The sequence below is a fragment of the Temnothorax longispinosus genome, chromosome 2, assembly GCF_030848805.1.
Source record: "Temnothorax longispinosus isolate EJ_2023e chromosome 2, Tlon_JGU_v1, whole genome shotgun sequence".
NCBI classification, from domain to species: domain Eukaryota; kingdom Metazoa; phylum Arthropoda; class Insecta; order Hymenoptera; family Formicidae; genus Temnothorax; species Temnothorax longispinosus.
In genome coordinates, this window is record NC_092359.1 from 22,912,601 (window position 1) to 22,932,785 (window position 20,185).

Below are 20,185 nucleotides of genomic sequence, written 5' to 3' on the forward strand. Positions count from 1 at the left end.
TAAATTTCGTACATTAATAAAGCGGTAGAATTTTTATATTAGGAGAAGAATGTACACTAATGTAGTAACAATGACATAAGCAGTGGGTAATACTTACCGTCGCTCATGGCCATGTCCATTAAGTGCAAATCCTCGTCATTGAGTAGGGACGAAAGAAATCCGTCAGTGGTTTGGTTCATGGAATCTGTCGCCGGTGCGTGATAATACATCATATCGTTAGGTTCAGACTTGTAACTCGCGCCGCTCTCTGCACCCATTGGCTCGCTACTGTTTGTCAAATTCATCGATGTTGCCACAGCTGAACCCAAATTCGACGACCCACCTGTAACAGTGAGCAGCTTAGTTCAGACAATGAAATTTTCTTAGATGATATTTTTATAGTTACTGCATTCCCTCATCGTTTTCGTGCAAAAATTGATGACGTCGGCTAGAGTTTGCACGAGGGTGAATGAGTGCGTGAATGAGAGACAAGCCATTGTGAATTTATGCTCTGGAGATTATACAACTTACGTATTAGGCTTGCCGCGAGAGTACAGAAAATATTTTGGCTAAAGATTGGAGATTTCGTACACCTCTGATGCACACATCGCGTGTTAGCTTCATTTATCTCAACAGTATAATTCACATTGCGAAATTTCGTTGCATCAGAGAGAAAGAGATAATAATACGTGTTAATATAAAAAGTAAGAACAAAGAGCTTCCGTAGGCAGCTTTAGGCAATACTCACCCACATTGTGGTAGGGTCCTGTTGAATTGAGATCCCCGACCGGAGGCGCTAAGGTAGGATTATGGAGCAATACATTACGTTGCGCCTCGTAATGACTGTGACTTATACCGTGTCCTGGATATCCAGGATGCGCTGGATGTGCGAAGTGATCCGGTCCTCCCGGAAGGGATAAGAGAGATGCGAGATCCTGCCACCGCTGTTCCATGCTCATCGCTCGCACAAACGGCATGCGACCCTGAAACGAATAAATTCGGTTTTTCTAAAATCACAATCTCTCTCCATAAGAAAAATTAATTATTTTAATGCATCTCACGATAAGTAATTAATCATTAATTATTTCATAATTTAAAATCTCTCTCGGAATATGTATTTCGCGCTCATTTATGCATTGCAAATATAAAATAACCAATCGAGATGAAACATCGTTATTTTTAACGAATTATTAAAACTTAATAATTTTGAAGCAACTCATAAATATGTATGACTAATGTTCCGATTTCGTTGAATGACAATTTTCGTTTACATTTGAAACCAAATCCACGAAATTCCACGCGGTCGTCGACCATCGCAGCAATTATCTTATCTGTGGTACATCCTATTATCATAGAATCGAACATCCATCGATCGAATGTCACGCGAGAGAAATCCTGTAGCCGTCGTGCCTGTCAAATGTCAACCAGGTAGACACCTGGATTCCAAGGAGACAGGAACCCCGCTGATCGCGTAGGTGTTGGCTGCACGTAAGATCGGTAAAGGATATTAATAACAGCGGTACTACGTGTCAAAAGTATCCTTTTCCCCTTGTAAGGGCATGCGTCAATCGTGATCGCGTGTCAATCAAATGCGGAAATTATGACGGGCGAAATTTATGGATTGAAAAACGCAGCACGTTTACAAGTATAGCTACCAAGTAAGTATAAGTTATGTGCCGCGGACGAGGTTTAATTCGTTTGGAAATACGATAAATGCATCTGCTCAGAAAACGTAGTTACAGTATTTTTCATCTGTGTACCGTCGATATTCTTCGATAATACGTAAAGTCGTATATCATAGGCGCCCGAGATGTATACCAATTAGCACATTTAAACATCGTCAATTATAGGTATAAAATAATAAGCATCTTGTTAGCATATTTTTTGTACGTCCGTAAGGAGCGTGGCGTAATAGCAGGAAACACGGAATTATCTTCGATTCTTCTCGCGAGAAACGCGCGCGTTTTACGCTTTCGAGGAAAAACATCTGCGAATTTTATACGGTTTCAAGAATAAAAATCTCTCTCTTTCTCCGCCTGGCGACATGCGCGCGAAGAGAATCACGATTTGTCCGCTAATTGTGAGAGGACAGTCGTTCGCTCGTGTACTTTCACGAAATTTCTTCCTGTCCCGCCGTCTCTCAGCGAGTTGCGATGAGAGGAAGGGGTGACGCGAGGCTGCTGCATCCTGCATCGCGCGTAAGCGTAAGCGCGGTAGTGCTGTTGGGGCACACACCGTACGTACCCACACCGGCGCCTTAATGCACATAGGTATTGTCGCTAATGCGCCTGGGCCGCAAGAAGAAGATGAATAGGGAAGCGCTGCCGCGCGCGGCTGGCTGTGCGCGCCGGGCCTGCTTGGATTGTTGTTCGCGGGCGCATCAATCAGTCGCCGGTGCAATCTGTCGAGCGCGACGCCTTTAAGGCGATTCTCGCTTGTCAGCGCATCTGCCGGCTGTGTGTAGGCCGCGCGGCAGCGCAGCGGCGAAATGTAGGACGGGGGACTTTTGTTCCACCGGCGATTTGTCGTGCAAGCGCGGCACGACGCGCTGTGCACGTTTCTAATGGCCGGACTTTACGGCTCATCCTGGTTCGACGTAACGGCCGTGATTGAGTTATAGGAAAAAAGCGTGCGCCGCGTTTAAGCCTCTCCTCTTTCTCTTACTCTCTCGCTCTCTCTCCATCTCTCTTTTCTGCCGTGGAGACGGCGGCGATTACCTGTCCGCGACGCGGCGAAGTGCGACAGCTTTCCGCCGCGCCGGAACGCGACTTCCAGTTTTCAATCATCGTCGGGAATACTCGAGATTCGTTATAGCTCGCGCCGGATTAATCCGTGACGGGAACCATTAACGGACACCTTCCGCGCGCGTTGCGCGAGGAACCGGAGTCCTCGAACACGGTGGATTAATTTTGAGTACGTAAAGAGGCGATTGTGCGGACTTTTTTAATCGGTGATCTTTATTCAATCCTTTATCCACAATGCAAATGTAGCAGGTCGCTCAACTTGTTCGGTAAACTATAGAAGAATGGAGGAAGTTATAAGGACGCGGATCCCGCGATGTTGCGTACGAAGACCGTCCCGGCTGCTAATCTCGCGATTAGATGCACGAAGCGTGATTTATCGGACAGCCGTTGGGGCTGCCCGACATAGCGTTGCTCATCCTGACGAATCCACAGTCTCAAATTGGTTTGGTATCTATACGAGTGCGGTAAACGAACGTTACGTTACGCATTCCTCCTCAGCTACTGGCGCTTATGATTTATGTACCACACACAGGACGTACGGCCTCACATACGGCGCACGTACGTGCGCGTATCTCACGTGTGTGCGTGCACGATCTCGCTTCGCGTGCACGGGAGAGTCGTCGCGGAACGTATGAATCTGCGAGAGACTGCGAGGAAAGATATCTACGGCGGCAGATGTTTGAAACGCGCTGTCGAGGACTCGCTAGATTTCTTCCGAGATCTCTCCCTCTCGCTCTCTCTCTCTCTCTCCCTCCCTCTGTTTCCTTCTCCTTTACCCCTTTTTCCCCCCTGCAGCTATGTGCTCTTTTTCTTCTGGTATTCATTAATATCGTGCAATTCCCGATGTCTTATCAAATCCATCACGAGAGTTCGTGCAGAAACAGATCTGAGATTTGTATGAAATTGATTTTACTCTGGTTCGTTAGAAAACGCATTCATCGCCAGTATTTGCGTTTGTATTATCACTCATCGCGCTACTTTAATCGGATTTCTAATGAAAACAATCTTGAAATGAGTTCTATTAATATAGTAATGAGCGTGATAGTTTTAGCCAATTATCAATAACTATCAATAAAACAAAGTACGTGGAACGTGCGAATTAACAGGTTTATCGTTTTCTTTTTGTGTGCGCTAAACCTGCTTCATAGAAATATCATGTTGGACGCTCGTCCATTTCTCTCGTTCTGTCTCCTCCCTTTAAAGCGCCATAAAAACGGGATCGGTCTCTCCTTTCAGGATTGTCGTCTGCAATTTCTGTTTTTATTCCACCTATAACGTCGCGGCGTGCACGAGCTGCATGAGCGAAACTATTTCGATCTATTTGACAGTGATCAACTGACCGCTTGACACCTGCCATCCACCGTCGTTTAACCCACCGTCTCTCCACAGTCCTCGATCAGTTACGTCGAGTTACCTACTTTTCACCTCAACACGTCGCGTGTGTTTTCGTACGTGACTGCTGGCAAAGCTCGTTTCTGTCATGAAAGTTGTGAATGAAAATATTGATGGATACGGATTCAGCCCCTCACCCTTTATGCGCGTCGCGGTATGTGGAAAAAAATATATTTGTGTCCGCCTTCCCGATTCGTTCTTCAACGAGCCAGAAATTTTTCCCAAGCCCCCGCGATCATCCGCGCATATCCGTAACGGTAAGACCGTTCGATTCCTCGATCGTATCTCGTTCAAGGGTTGCGTGTGGTTCAATCGATGTAAAACCTTATAATTAGCGAAACTACAAATTGCATCGGAGCGCCGCGTTCAGCGTTCACACATTGCAGGCGCCGATATCCCGCCACATCTGTTGTCTTTGTTGCGTCCGCGCGTGGCCTCAATGACCATACGAAGACAGAAATTCGTTTCACACATCCTAGATAGCCCCGGCCGCGGACGCGGACGCGCATTATGCATTTCACAGCGCATAAGTCCAGCAGCTGCTTGGAATCCTGGCGAACGGAACGGACTGTGACGCCCCGTTGCGTTTCTTGGTTCTTGGTGAAAATTGCCTGGTCGGGGTGCGCGCGTACGTAGGAATTTATGGGCGACAGAAGTGCGCGAAAAACTTAACTTTCTCGCCGAGGCTTCTGATATTACGTGAAATTGACGTGCATCAGGGATTTTATGTACGCGCGTTTTATGTAGCGCAATTTCATATTATCGTGAACGGAGTATCTCTGCAACAGACGAGTTGATTTAATAAATCGACTAAACAATTGCAATTAGGCTCTCAGTATTAAACTTATTCCTTATTTCTACAAGTGTCTAATAAAACTATTAGCAATACAATAAACTCGTTTAGGTTTTCATTTTAATTTGAAAAGATAAATATGAAAAGATGTCACTAAGTTTGCGTCATCAAACTTGACACTTTGACGAAAGCGATAAAAGTTAAACTGATCTTAAAAAGTAGAAAGATAAATTTCACAAATATTTCTGCATACGAACAGGCGGACGATTTCTACCGCTAACTATATGGCGAATTTGATAAATGCCGGATGTTACATGCACCGTTTTGTTGAGACACACCGGCGGGCGGCCGGAAACGGCGATCTCGTCTTAATGCGTCATCGGCAAAACGCAAGTAATTAAAGATGCGCGAGAAAAACGTGCGCATTACCCGCGGTCGCCGGTGTGCTCTTACGGCTAATGGGCGAAGATATTAATTATGATTCATTCGGATTCATAGTCATCAGATTAATGCACGACCGGCGTGGGTTACCGCGGGCCGGCGGGGTTTGCGCCAGCCTCTCCGACTATTGCCACGAGTGCATCCTAATGTCCGACCGGCGCGGCGCGGCGCGTCTCCCACCGCCTTTCTCATTTCCATAGCACACATTTCGCTTCTCTTATTAATTTCGTCTTACGGCCTCTCCGGCTCGCAATCTGCCACTTGTCTCCGTCTCTGTTTCCACCGCGCGCGGATTGCCCTCTCTCACGATCTTCTTTCTCTAGTCCTTTATCACCCGCGCTCGCCTCTTTCCTCGCCACGACCCTCCGTCCCGCCGACTTTCTTCTCTCTCGATTCGTAACTCGGTGTTATACGTAAATATTGTTCGGGGAGTCCAAGGATACGTGGAGGGCCCTCCTCCGGCGCTCGAGGTTCTAAGCAAATATTCAAGTGCCACGGCAAATAGCGCGCTACCGGCGCGCTCACGGCCTAGCAAATCCTTGTGCAAAGATATACAGCGAAGTTCCCGTCAATCACGGCCAAAGGTCATCTGGTAGTTCTCTGCTTCTCCGATTACGAGAGACCGAGGCCTGCGGCTCGATACTGCGTTATCCAATAGTGCGACGAACGGCAATAATGATTTATTCGCTTAGTTGATTGGCTGTTTATGCTCCACATCATTATCCAGCGATCAACTGATCGACCGATCAACTTATTGCGTTGCTCGGTTTTTTTTCGATTATTTAAAGAATATAAATTCTTTAAATAATACTCCACGTTCGTGAACGTAAGATAAGTGCTATAGGGTTTTTTACATGCATACATATGCATAATCTTCGTAGAAAGAATACTTTTGCTATACATATATACCGTTTCATCATAATTATCAAGAAAAAAAGAGGAAAAAACGAACTTAATATTTAAGCAATTTGTTATCCTCTCATCAGATGATATATTATCAGACAATTTGTTCCAACAAATTTATAATATGGTTGCGCTCTATTAAAAGATGTATACACGGTTTTTTAATTGATTAATACCACCGCGTCGTATGCGTAATAGTAATATATTTGGTATACATATATTTTTCCAATTATGACCGAAGAATTAATAGACTTTTCTTTTTACATTAAACATTTATGAAGATCAAGCGCAATAGAAATAAGCCACGGAATAAGATACATCATAACACGCTCTCTCCCACGAAAACAAATGTCTACCACTTCTAGCTTCAAAGACCTTTTTGTCACAAGGATATTTTAATTATTTCATGTTAGTTACTTCCTACATTCTCTGTGTTTGTCGGGCCCTGCGGGTGCGTGTTGCAGTGGTAATTATTATCGCGTCTTGACATATTCGAATTCATTCTCTCATTATTTACATGGAACTTCTAAGACATTCCGCGTTCTCGTTACCCGCAGGCGAACATCTGCCTACTTTATATCGTTGCTTAATTACTAATTATTCTTCTATAATTAATTCTACCGTACCGGGCAATTTAAGTATGTTTTCCGTTGACATCCTAATAAGGGCGAAATTTTTAGCTTCATATATCAAATGACACACGATGATTAAGTAAAACAAACAGCAATTATTTATTTATTATATTTTATATGATTCCAAATAATTTATTCATCACTGTCGGTCGTAAAATCACAAAAAAAAATAAATTCTCTTTATGAAATTTACAGAATGATTTAACAATGGAGAGTCAAATTACGACCGTAAAATTGATGATCTTGATATTTTGAAAGCTTGAAAAAAATTTCAATTTTTTTTTCAGTTTTGTTCGGCGAATAACATTTGTACATTTGTCATTTTTATCCGGAAAATGCGGCGAAATTTTTTAACTGTGCGACTTAATGACAGAATGACATTGGTCTTTGTTACAGTTTAAAAGAGAGTTGCCACTGGTAGACCATAAGAGATAATCCTTCTGGGATGGTTGAGCATAATTGGTGACTGGTAAACTGCGGGAGGTCCTACTGTTGGGAGAACTTCGACCGCTTTTAGTGAATCTTTTAAGATTCAAAGGAAAAGATAGGTACCTGCCGAATTCCTAAGAAATTTCACCATATGTTCTTCAAGATAGAGCTGGTTAAGAATCTTTCTAAAGCATCCTTAAGCACATGCACAAATTTTAAAGTATTCATAATTTTGATCTCTTATTTTTTAAAGCAAAAACTATTTTGTAGAATATGACAAATGAAATTATTCTAATTCTTTACTCAAATAGATACGATTTCAATAATTTTTTCGATGCACAATTTGATCTGTTATGCGTATATTAAAACGTTCTTCGAAAGCAGAATCAAGAATCAAGTAATTAAATATCAAGAATGTCTCCTTTACGCTAGCGTGAAATTCTGACATATTCTGCGTGACGTCACAAATATGTCCAATAAAATTTACTATGATCACAATTTCCTGCATCTTTAAACGCAAACAATCCGTAATTTCTTGGACACTTGTGTGATGCACTATGAACCGCTTGCGATAGAAAAAAATAGCGCAAAAAAAATTCGCGCGAGTTGTTGAAGCGGTATTACATACCCGAGGCTCTCGTTCTCGCAGAAGCGCCTTCCTCTCCTCTGTGAAGGAAATAAAAAAAAAAAGGACGATTCGACGATAACGTCGGAACGTGTGCCACCCAACTGTAATGGGTCGCATTACGTGTCCGTCGTTTGTATCTCGGTGTATACGCTAACATGTAGCAATTACAGGTGACTGAGGTCAGTGTTAATACGACGGTCGCGTGAGAGAGGAGCTCCAAAAATGATATGGCTCGCGAGCGGCGACGGCGCGTTTTCTTGCGTAAGCCATTCCATATAATACGCACGACACATCCTCCTCCGTAGGCAAAGGTCCCGGGCGTAGGAATATATTAATTTAGTGTACTCATTACGTATTGAAAGACTCGCGGACGCGGCGCGCGGAGTATATAATACGACAACGGTTGCGTGTAATGACAGTTCTACACGTGCGGGACGCAGGGACGCAAGGTCGCATGGCCGCGCGCGCACGCGTGTGTATGTGTGTGCACACGCGCGCGCGTACGGTCACTATGGAGGCGAATTTTAGCGAGATGTCAGACTGAACCTACTGTTTGCCAAATAAAGCTTATAATACGTACTCAGTGCCCCAAAAACGCGGTCATTACGGGAAAAACGAGCCATTTTAACTCTTTAATTATCACACGTAACTGGATAATTTCATGCAAAATAGCTATTAATTATTTAACATTTTACTCCTCGATGTAACTTCGCGTGCTTCATATAGAGTTTAGAAACACGAAAGCTATGCAGTTTTTTTTCATAAGAAAAACAGGTTACGTTCCTAGAATTAATCGCAGTGAACACAGTCCATCGCTAAGTATTCTCTCAGTTATTAACGATATATGTCTTTTTATCCGCGGAACCTTGTCCACGAGACCTTGCGACCAATCTCTGCCTCGTTTCCTCGCTGATTTCCACGTGTGAATAACTGCGGTTATCGTATCTGTTATCGCATTGTGAATTTTTATTTCATTATCGTAATAAGTGTTGTGCAATTAGTGCAATCTACCTGAAGAAGACCTTCGTCCAATATCAGACTCCAACATTCTGTATTTCCTTGGCACGTGTGCTCGTTCGTCTGCGGATGAGGTTTGACGAAGGCTTGCTGCACGTCGTTCATGTGTACCCTCTTCACTCGAAATACGAATTAGGCACGAGATACGCACCGGGGTCTTCGTCAAATTAATCGAGTATTATTAAAGAAACAACTTTTTTTTTACAAGAAACTTTCACCCCGCGGCAAGAATTGCACATCCATACGTCGGCATGCGAATTTCAATTAATTTTAATCAGGTACGATTTTTTGTAAGTGTATTATATCGCGTTACTCCAGTATGTTATTCCTGTATTCGAACGAATATCTCAGTCCATTGGCGATTCTGCGATAAACGAAATATCATTTTGAAAGGCACGGCGGAGGAGAGATTTGTGTATTCAACGTGGGCGGTCTTACGGAGTGATGTGAGAAGGGTTTCTTGGCCTCGTTCAAATCGCTTCGAGCCTCGTACAAATGAACGTGATGCGTTTCATAGAGATAGTCATTGTACTAGGTGGCTTTATCACTCGCACACTTATATCTCACGTAGTTTAATCTCCGTCTCGATAGCGTATTACGCATCGTAGAATTTACTGTTCACGTAACACCGAGATCCTTGAGATTAGACCGCAGGCGTACGAAACTTTATGCAAATTATCAACTTGGTAGTATAGTAGTAGTAGTAGTAGTAGAGCCACCGGCTCGTCAAATGTACAAGGCCGGAACGAAGCGATCGCGGAAGTCCAACGTCCTCATTTTGCAACCAGTTTTTCATTAACAATACGAGGTGCCTTCCCGGTGATGTCTGGACGGGAAACTCGTCGGTATCCTCGAAGAGGCGTGGTATCCTAGTGTCTACCTCAAGATCTTAACTTCTTCTTCTTCTTTTTCTTCCTCTTCGTCTGCGAGAACCGTTCGAACGTCGCACTATCAGCAGAATCGCAAACTCGACTAAAGAAACCTTCCGGAACCGTTTATCGCGCCTATCTACGGAGCGGATGTTCCCCGAGCGAGAGACCGCCTTTTCTCCGGGTGATTGTTGAAGCTAACTTTTCCGCGAGATTAGCGTTCACTTCCAACCGCGTGTCGTCCGCGAGTGTCAGCGCGCGACGTCCAGGATCACAAACATCGCGGATCGCGTCCACCGCGGTTCATGGTAGTAGGGGCCCGTGCCACCTCTCCCATTGGCGGGGGCTTTTCAGAGACGTATTCCTCTCCACGTGCACGCGAAGAAGTCTTGCACACGTACGCGTTGCGTCACGTCTCGCTGGACGGACTCGCCGCGTACGGACTATCCGGGTAGGTCATTGTCACGATCGTCCTCTCCTACAACGATGAGATTTCTCGACGGGACGCATTGTATGATGTGCCCCGACAACAGCGTCGAAATTCAGATCCGGGGAAACGTCAACTTTCTCAGGGGAGTTCTTCGGGATGCTTTCGAATCCACGGCGTGATTTTGTCTTGAATAGTTACATCTTACATACGTTGTTAACCCGCTTATGCACAAATGAGATTTTAGGGGTTCAATGAGCGTTTTTTTAGTTATTTTCTTTTGCGTCATTAGAATTCGACACGTGTAAATGTATTGATATACGATGGTAAAATACATTGTAAACGCATATTTAAACATTCGAACGCATGCATTAAAATAATTGCATTCTTTCTACATAGATGCATCAGAATTTTAAAAGCAACAACAAAAGTAATTCAGTTTACTGCCAGCTTCTTTGCATATCTTTCTGCTTTCACATTTCTGGGTTATTGGAAAGATAAGACAACGATTATTATATCACGTAGTATACATACGGCTATAACTGCATTGCCATTCGCATTATCGGCCAGCTACTGTCTGTGATAAAATTTAATTTACGTTTTATAAAATGCACGTCGCGAACGGAACAAGCGGCTCGAGAAGCATCAAGCTCACACGTATGGCTTTCTCTAATGGGCACGATCTATTCGAGTCTAAAACTTGTTTTGCGCGTGCTATAAAATTCTATAATGCTATAAAGTGATAATGAGGAAAGAGTTTTAAACGCCGAGTGATATCTCTTATGAGTAAAGTGCTAAAAATGGTAAAGATCTCTTACAATTAGCTCTTTAGGAGCTATCTTTAGGAGGAACGAGTAAATTTTGGAAAAGTCAGAAAAAATTGAAAAGATTCTGTTTTAGTTTTTCGGAAAGCACAGATACGATATTTGAAATATCATAAAGATAATCATAAAGAAAAAATAAATGACGTTGATTATGGAGATCGGAGTTTTTTCTTGAAAATGATTAGCAGTGTTATTGAACAAAAAATTTCTAAAGAAATGAATCACCGTTGTACTATCTATCTATCTATCTGTACTATATTATCATTGCAGTACATTACGTTAAATAAATTATTTCTGGAGATAAATCATAAACAAATTCTCTCGGAAAAATCACGTAGTGATATCGCGAGTTATACAAGCGCACAGGAATCCACAACAAGTAATAATTATAATCAAGAAGTTGGCCTTTTGCGAACGTTAAAAACGCGTCGCGACAACGATTGCCACAAACAGTACATTCTAACTGTCCAAAATGACAGCATGATACTCCTATTAAAACAATGAGTTGTAATGATCGTTTATGATTGCCACGTTTAGATTGCTGGATAATGAAACTTGTGTAAGAATCGGTACACAAATACACAGTGCAGCCGCATTGAAATTTTAGAAAATGCATATAAGATATTTCGATATCTTTAATGAAAGTATAAAAGTCGAGCATACATGTAATTGACATGTAATTAACTTGCAAATTGAGATATTGTAGTAAGCACGTAGATTTAAGACGTAATTTAAAACGGTAAATGTACAAAAAATGTATTTAAAATTTCTTTTTATTAGCTATTAAAAATATAGCCATCACCAAGTGTTTTGTGGAAAAAAACTTTAAATGTGCTTTCTCCAAATTGGAATTTCACTTAAAATTGCTTTTCTTTCCGTCACATCGTTTTAATTGTATAATACATTAATAATAATCGTGAGAATTAAAGTTTTCGGTTTGAATTAACTTTTTCGGTAAAAAGTACGAATTGTAAAAGCGATCCATTTTCAATTGCCTCGTTACATTAAAGTGCGGTTAATGACGTACAATCGTGAGGGGCCCCCTGAAAGGGTGTGGAGCCGCAGGAATGGAGCCGCAGCGATGTTTTCGCGGTCAACGTTGTAAATAAAGAATGTCCCGTTTATGGACCGTAAACGCCGCTCTAACTGTGCGGCTTTGCGCGTGGTTCTTATCTTCTCGACGTTTGTTTCCTACTTCGTATATCACCGCTTGCTCCGCGTGGTATCATCGTGTGCCATTCCGAACCTCTCATTAACGGAATGTCGAAAAATCGCAAATGCCATGCCGTGGCCATATTCCCGGCGACAATGTCCGCAGCTCTTTCAGCGTCTCTCAAAACTGCAGCTGCGCATATCGCGAAAGGGCATTAAAACGCCAGGAGAGTCGCTCTAGATAAACGTGTTGCTGCAAACCGGACAATGTTTAAACCGCGGTCGTATCAAAGCAAACAACTGCTACGAGTGCGAAATGATTTGAAATAAAATTAAAACCCTGGCGATTTTGTTTACATGAAGATTATTGAGACGTATTCCGAAGACTGTTATTACAGAGACGATAATTCAACATCGTGACACTCGATTAGAAATCGGATAGCTCAAGTCAAGATAATTTTTCATCGATTTACTTAGGCATATATGTTTGATAAAAGAAGCCTGTGTACTTTGTACATAAATCATTACATTGTCGCAATCATGGTGACATTGTATACGCAGCAATGAGAGGCACTGGCCTTGGTTCTAATCTACAAGGCAATGAAATCAGGGTCGTTCGTACCTGGAAGGAGCGGTGGTGTGGATGATGGGGATGATGAAACTGCGGTGTGTGAATCATGTCGCCGGTCTCGGGATCCTCGCACCTGGATGACTTTGCGACCTCGACGTTACTCGAGGCGGTAATGGCCGCGTCGCCCTCTGCACTCGCGGAGTCGTCGGCGGTGTCTTCTTTCTTCTTCTTCTTCACTTCCGACTTCGTTTCCTAATAATCAATCTTTATATAATGATCACAACATCACAGCTTCGCTAAAGACAGTGCATTAATCACGCAAAATTAAAATATTCTAACACGTTCAACATATATGTTCTTTTTATCAAGAGATTCAAATACTGTTGAACTTGCTAATAAAAAAATTATTATTATATTATATAATATTTGAATAGTTTGGAGAGAAGGAAGACTATTATTGCCGAAATCGACGTCAAAATAACTTTTGTTGATCTTATACGAATCCTCAGCTTGTAAATAACAAAATTATCCCAATCAATCACAGACTGAACGTTACAAAAGATATTTACAAAAATAAAATAGAAGCAAATAAAATTTTACGATCCGTCTCATAAAGAGGCTAGCTGTTGAAAGACGAAATATTAACATATTGTCTATTCCTCAAAGAGTCAAATTGTAGTTACTTTCAAGCAGAAGATATGAAGATATTCCACAAACCTCTGGTTGAGCCTCATCGAGGCCAACGAGCTGAAGCGCCGCCTCGAGATTAAATTCGTCGGGCAAGCCTAGAGTATCGTTGTTAAGCAGATGTTCTACGCCGGCGCTTGCCAAGAGACTGCCTCCGAGCAAATCTGAAGTAAAGTCATGCTCGAGTTCTAGAGTGTCGTTTAAACCCAGAGAATCACCGGTTAAGTCAGCCAAGGGATGATTGTCTAAAGCCAACGATGCTTCGTTGAGAAGCGGATCGTCCTCTTCGACGATGCTACTTCCACTTCCGTTCTGACTGCCGGAGCTGAGAATGTATTCGCCTGTAAAGAAGTACACAAATGTTCGATCGACGAATTGATTGAAATTTATAGCTAAATTCGTTTCACGAAACCTGGCGATCGACGAAAGAAAAAGGCGTTTTCGATATTATATGATTCATCATGAGAAGCACGCGTGCTTCGAAACGGCAGGTGATGAAACATAAGCGAGCGTAAACAAGTTCGCGTGCAGTCGCAAGGTTCACGCAGAGATCACCCGAGAATACTTAATTAGTCGTTTGATTGCGATGTTATACAGGTTTCTTATCCACCCTATTATGCAACTTTGTTCTGACACGACATCGACAACTGTTACTATTATAAGTTTCTTTATATGCATTCCATAATTTTCATCTAACAATGTAGTCGTTGTAGAATCAATACTTTTGCAAATTTTAATTATTTGATTATTTGACTGACTGTTACATTATTATAAAAGATAATTAATATAATTATCTATATGTATTCACATTTTTTCTACATATTTACGTTGGAGATTAAGAGTTGGAGCAAAAAACGATCAATGTTTGCGTTTTAATTAGATTTGTGTGTCTGTGTGATTATCTGCAATTAAAAAATAATACTTGCTCAATTGCTTTAACCACAGCACATATTAAATAATTGTTGATTTTATTTATATCTGATCATATTTGCAATGCTACGACATAGACTAATTTGTGACACTTGTGTTCGAAAGCACTGTTTCACTAGTCAGTTATTTAAAACGTCGTTTATCGTTCGAGTTATATTAAAATCAGTACTTATCATGTTCATTTGATATGCAACAAAACTGTTAGTCTAGAATATCTTCGCTTTTCTTGTATCCACGCTACCAACAAAGTAATTAGTAGCATCGTGATTAATCGTTTATCGCGACCACCTTATTACGCGTACGTGAATTGTGAGAAAAAATAAATTCACAACATTTCACTGCACTGAATAAACTTATGACTCGGCAGAAACGGACCCGAAGCGCGGCGCTCGAAAACTGGCAGTTAGCGACGGACAGGAAAAATTTTTCAGACGAACAGAGAGAGGAAAAAACTTAACTAATTGAGAGACAAAGAGGGATGTTGTTGGAGATCCACCTGCTCGTTCTAGCTCTCGTACGTTCCCGCCCTATAGCCAATCGCGTGACCGCGTCGTTTCATCCCTATTGCGCACGCATGAAAAGATAACATGGACAAGGCTGTTCGAGAATCGTTCACCGTTTCCAAAATGCGTAACGTGGGTAACTAATAAAATATACTTCCATATGTCTCGAACAGACAGGTAACATTTTTATATTCAAACAATAAATTTCGTTTCAATATATTTCGCTCCTTTTTTTGAGAATCGACGTTAAAATATTGTTTTTCAAAACTGTAAAATAATTTGTTGTAAATAATTAGATAGATATAAGGAGAGAAAGATTTTCTAATAAAAATTGTTAAATTAACTAAATTATTTACTCACAGAGACTAAAATAGAGACTAAAAATACCTCATATTTAACATTATCATAGTTATATATACTGTTTATAAAGTAAGATATCGTGAGATTAATAATTTAATTTGCAGTAAATATTTAATACTAAATCACTGAATATATAGATATTTATCTCGTACATTTTAACGATAAATTATAATTTCTTTAAAAGAGATTCATTATACATTTATTACACTTGAAAATATGAAATATAAAATTGAACATGCTTTGCTTAATATTGAACAAGGATATATTTTATTTGACTTTTAGAAACTTATATATGTATATTGAACTTTCGTATTTATCAAAATCGGCTATCATTTCGGCTAGAATGTTCCACATTTCACCAGAACATTAAGTAAAAGGGCTTCTAGAATTTCTACCTGGACTTTTGACAAAACATCGATAATATCGAACAGCTCGAGCGGGCTACTTCCACGTGTGAAACATTTCCATCGAACACAAAAGCGTACTCCTTTTCTCTCCTCGTAACCGGGTGATGTTATTAGAGATAATAATCTCATAAAATAATAATTCGCCTTTCGGGGGCTGCCTGGAACCCGGGCAGGTCCGCCTGACGAAACGAAACGACGGACAGGTTGACCGTGAAAGAGGAGGATTTTCGTCCTGCGCGGTTCCTACCGGTGAGTGCCGGTGCCTCCCAGTAAAGAGAGAGATCGCACCTTTTGGATGCCTATTACATTAACGAGTGGTGGCGGCCATTGTCTGGCCCAAATGCGAGGCCGACCGCGCGATAATGGCCGTCTATAATTTGAGGGAAGTCAGAACAGCCCCTTCCCGTTCGACGTAAAGCCTATTTAAAGCCCGGTGGAATTACGAGGTAAAATTACTTTCAGCCACACACACGCGCCGAAGTGTGCGCCACGCGTAATTGGTACAGGCATAATTTTTAACCGGTGCAGCATAACTTTTTGTGGCTTTTATTATCGCGCTCTTTCCGCTTCTCTCTGCTCCATAACAGGTATTTACAAAATGTAATTTCTGTTACGCCCTCTTATTCCCACAATAGAAATTTATACGTGTGAGCATAATTGAAAATATAAAAAAATTCAATTTTTCTTCGGTCCCCAGTCAAAAGAAATAGATTCTAACATAAATATGTAACAAAAAACATTACGAATAAATGCTATAATATTTTAGATCATTTGAAGTTAAGAAATAAAAAACTCTACTTGCTTTTTTTATATGAGATTAGTGAGGAAATTTTTACAATGAGAAAAGAATATAACACATTTTTTATTGGATTTCATTCTTTGTTAATACTTATTGGTTAATACTTATCTAGAAAATCGATTCGTCTCATCATATAATTTCTGTTTATGAAAAAATACACCGATTCTGTTTATCAAACTTTATGCGAAATAACTTAATATACAAAATATGACATGTTATTTTTTCGAAATTACGCGGCGTTAAATCATGAAGCGTTCAAAGTTTGTCCCTAAACGTATTAAGTTTATCGCAGTTGCTGACGATTATCATTTTAAGGAGTAAATAAGAAAGTCTGGGTTTTCCTCGACGCTCGAAATTCTGCCGTCGGAATGGATTTTCCTTCGAACTAAACCCGTCGCACGGAATTCGCTCTATCACGCTGCATCTAATGGCGGCCCTCCGGCTTTTTCAATTCCACGGCTTCTTTGAAGCCCGCGTTCGGCTTTTTCCACGGCCACGGGAACGTCGACAGATCATTTCTCATATTTCGCGCACACGCTTAACGACCATTTTCTTCCGCCCCCCTTCTGTCCTTCTTTTTCTCTCTGTTCAACCCGACGGTCCGCCGCGTTGGATAATAATTCTTGCATTACTCGACAGAATTTTCGGTGCCGAGGATCCTGTGCCCGAGGATCGGGAGGACGCGCTCTTGTTCAAGCGCTCTTCCCGATTCGTTCACAGACCGGCGTATATCCGACGGGATGGGACGCCACGCCGGAAGAGAATCCTCGAGGCCGAATGCGCCGGCACGATTGTCCTATTCCGGAGGGGAGGGAGAGGGAGCAGTGACAATACGTATACATGTCGCGATAATCTCATTTGTACCCTTCGACTAAGGGTGACGATTCGGTGCCAGTTAACTCCAGAACGGAGCTTGACGTCTCATTTGGAGCCGAACTGCCGAAGGAGCGCGCGAATCGTCGCGCGTCACCTGCCGTGAACGATAAATCGTAATTGCGATCATCAATCCTGCCGTTGATCGATGTCGAACTGTCGGCCGTTTCGTCGTGTCTTGTTTCGTCGAACGAGTGTGCGAACCGGTCGGGTCGATTGGATGGACGCGTCCTCGATGTGTCTTATGCTTATCATATCTCTTTAAAAGCTTCTGGTTGATCTTTTCAGCGAAATATGGAAGTTCATTAGAAACTTAACGTGATTAAACTCTAACGGGAAGATAATTGATAGCTTTAGCATCCAACTCTTTGAAGAATGTATGAAGAACGAAGTTGTTTGTACTATGCACCAATAACATTGATATAAAATGGTATGTATATATTTCTTATTAAATTGCTATATTGTTGCAAATAGATTTAAAATGTCTTTTTAGACAAATCGGGCTAAATTTCCTACAACAGCATTTGACAAGTAACACGTTCTTGTTAATATTTTTTAGTAAGTGTTTTAGTAATGCTGCGTTTGAAATAATAGGACATAAATTAATCGACCACTATGACCATCCATTACCCGTCGTATAAATTTGTACAAAATTCTCCACTAAAAAAAAATTACACTCGCAAATTTTTCTGATTCTGTTTCTGATAATAGACCAATTGCATTTAGAATATTTTGTGAGATATAATTATTTATAATCATCAGGATATGTATGCGATCCGAAAGTATTAATTGTTCGTCCACCAGACGGCGTATCCGACGGGACGCCACGATAATGATTGATGCTAAAGTTGAAATAAAAAAAAAAAGCATTTGAAAATATCGGTAGGCAAATTATCGAGTTTAAGAAGAATTAATCGACAGTATAAGAATCGATATGTGTAAACTGGGTTCTCTCTTAAACATTGTCAATGAAGCGTCGCATGTCTGTTGTCAAACCGCGACGATTAAGACAAATTGCTGTTAAAGCAACTACACGTGCTTGCGTTACGTAATAATACACCGAGTCGCGCTGCAATACGATACAAATACAATCGCCTGACGCTCTTCTACGCATACCTTTGTCCACTAGATCCTAATCCAGGATGTCAGAGAAACCCGGAAAATAATCCAAAACTCTGTTCACGGTAACCACAGTGGCAGTACTCGAGTCACTAAACTGATTCGTATTAATCGTAAACAATTGCAAAGATACGACTAAGTTCTCGCACTAGACACATGGTTTACGGATCTGCAGCTCGAACAACAGCGTCGTTCTTCAGGAAACAGCTCGATTTCCAGCTGAAACATCGAGTTCTCCTTAGGATAACTCCTTAGGACACAGAACGGAATATCTGCGGAAACAGTTTATCCGCATTCCAGAATTCCCAAGGGGCAGGATAATCCGCATTCTCGAGCGCATTCTTTATTCTTCGGATATTGCACTGGCGCTTTATCTATCACATGAATGACCTTAGATCGTCATCAAGGTTATTGACGGCAACTAAGGACTTCCGACGGTACTTTTGATGAGAGAAAATTACGAAAATTCGACGCACACAGACCGGATTGAACCGGACTGGACTGACTGGACTGAGCCAGATTAAACTGGGGACTGAATAGGGGATTCCCTTTATCGTCCCGTGGCGTGGATCGCCTCTGCGTTATACGATCCGATCTTGAGGAGAGTCATAATACCCGGGCACCGCCGACAGACGAGTTCGAAGCGAACGCAGCATGGAGTCGACTGATAGACTATCGCGTAGCCAGGCATTGCCTAACCACGGGCTGGTCGAGTATTGTGCCAAGCCACGGGCTCTCCGTTAAAAAACGGACCAATCACGACGGGGTTGGCTGTTACTCCAATATGGCTGCCAGACAATACGCGGCTCGGAGGCGAGGTGGGAAGAGAGGGAAGGTCTCTCTACCCGTAATGCCATTCTCCGGCTCCCCACTGCGATCCGGGAACGTATACCCGGGCTTGATCCGCTCCTCGTTGCTGTGCCACGGGCTTAGTCAGGGGTGCATCTTGCCCCGGTATAGCCCCGAGTCATCCCCCGACTTAGCAACTCTCCCTCTCGTCCTGAGGATCGCATCAATTGCTCCAATAGCGTTTGTCGTAACATCGTTCTTGCAACATACGATCTTTTATCTTGTTGAAGAAAATTTTATGCGGGGGTTGCAATACAATTGTGCATGTTATACGAAAATGCGAACACGTAGCTATGAAGAACAATGTTTATTTGTACTGACATATGAATTAAGAAAATATAGGTAAAAAAGTTGTTATATCTTTAGAGATATTTGAAAATGAAGCAACTTTAATAAAAACCTTGAATTTTAATTAATTGAAGGGCGGAATTTTAACTTCATAACTTCAATTTCAGGATTAAATATAAAAATATATAATAATACTTTTTATATATTAAATTATCGTGTAAAAATATGGATTTTTTTATTCATTATGAACTTCGTTCCAATTTTACACCAGTTACAAAATATTTTATATTGAAAAATAATTTAAAAGCACACGGAACACGAGTTAAATGCTGATATATAACATTTTATAATAAATATAGATAGAAAGAACAAAAGTATTATGGCAATCACAGAGTAACCTGCGGGAGTAGAGAGAGATCTATTACTGCTATAATTATTAGCATTGTTTTTGTACATTCGTATAAACATGCCTATTTAATCCACACAGTGACTAGCCACTCTAAGAGCCAGTCACTAGGTTAAAACCGCCGGATGATAAACCACCGCTGTTAAGATGCTATCTAAATCCT

The 20,185-nt window shown here is 41.4% G+C and overlaps 1 protein-coding gene across 6 annotated transcripts in view; it reads right to left on the reverse strand.

The window, feature by feature from the left end:
- Cnc (NFE2 like bZIP transcription factor cap-n-collar) overlaps positions 1 to 20,185 on the reverse strand; it is a 98,416-nt gene that overhangs the window by 27,583 nt on the left and 50,648 nt on the right. For 3 of the 6 annotated variants that reach the window (XM_071771594.1, XM_071771598.1, XM_071771599.1), the window contains exons 4-8: positions 13,519 to 13,829; positions 12,853 to 13,053; positions 728 to 962; positions 511 to 597; positions 98 to 322 (exon numbers count right to left, since the gene is read on the reverse strand). In XM_071771594.1, the coding sequence (XP_071627695.1) occupies positions 98 to 322; positions 511 to 597; positions 728 to 962; positions 12,853 to 13,053; positions 13,519 to 13,829 (1,059 nt within the window). The remainder of the gene's footprint in view (positions 1 to 97; positions 323 to 510; positions 598 to 727; positions 963 to 12,852; positions 13,054 to 13,518; positions 13,830 to 20,185) is intronic. The other 3 variants (XM_071771595.1, XM_071771597.1, XM_071771596.1) reach the window with 3 other exon arrangements.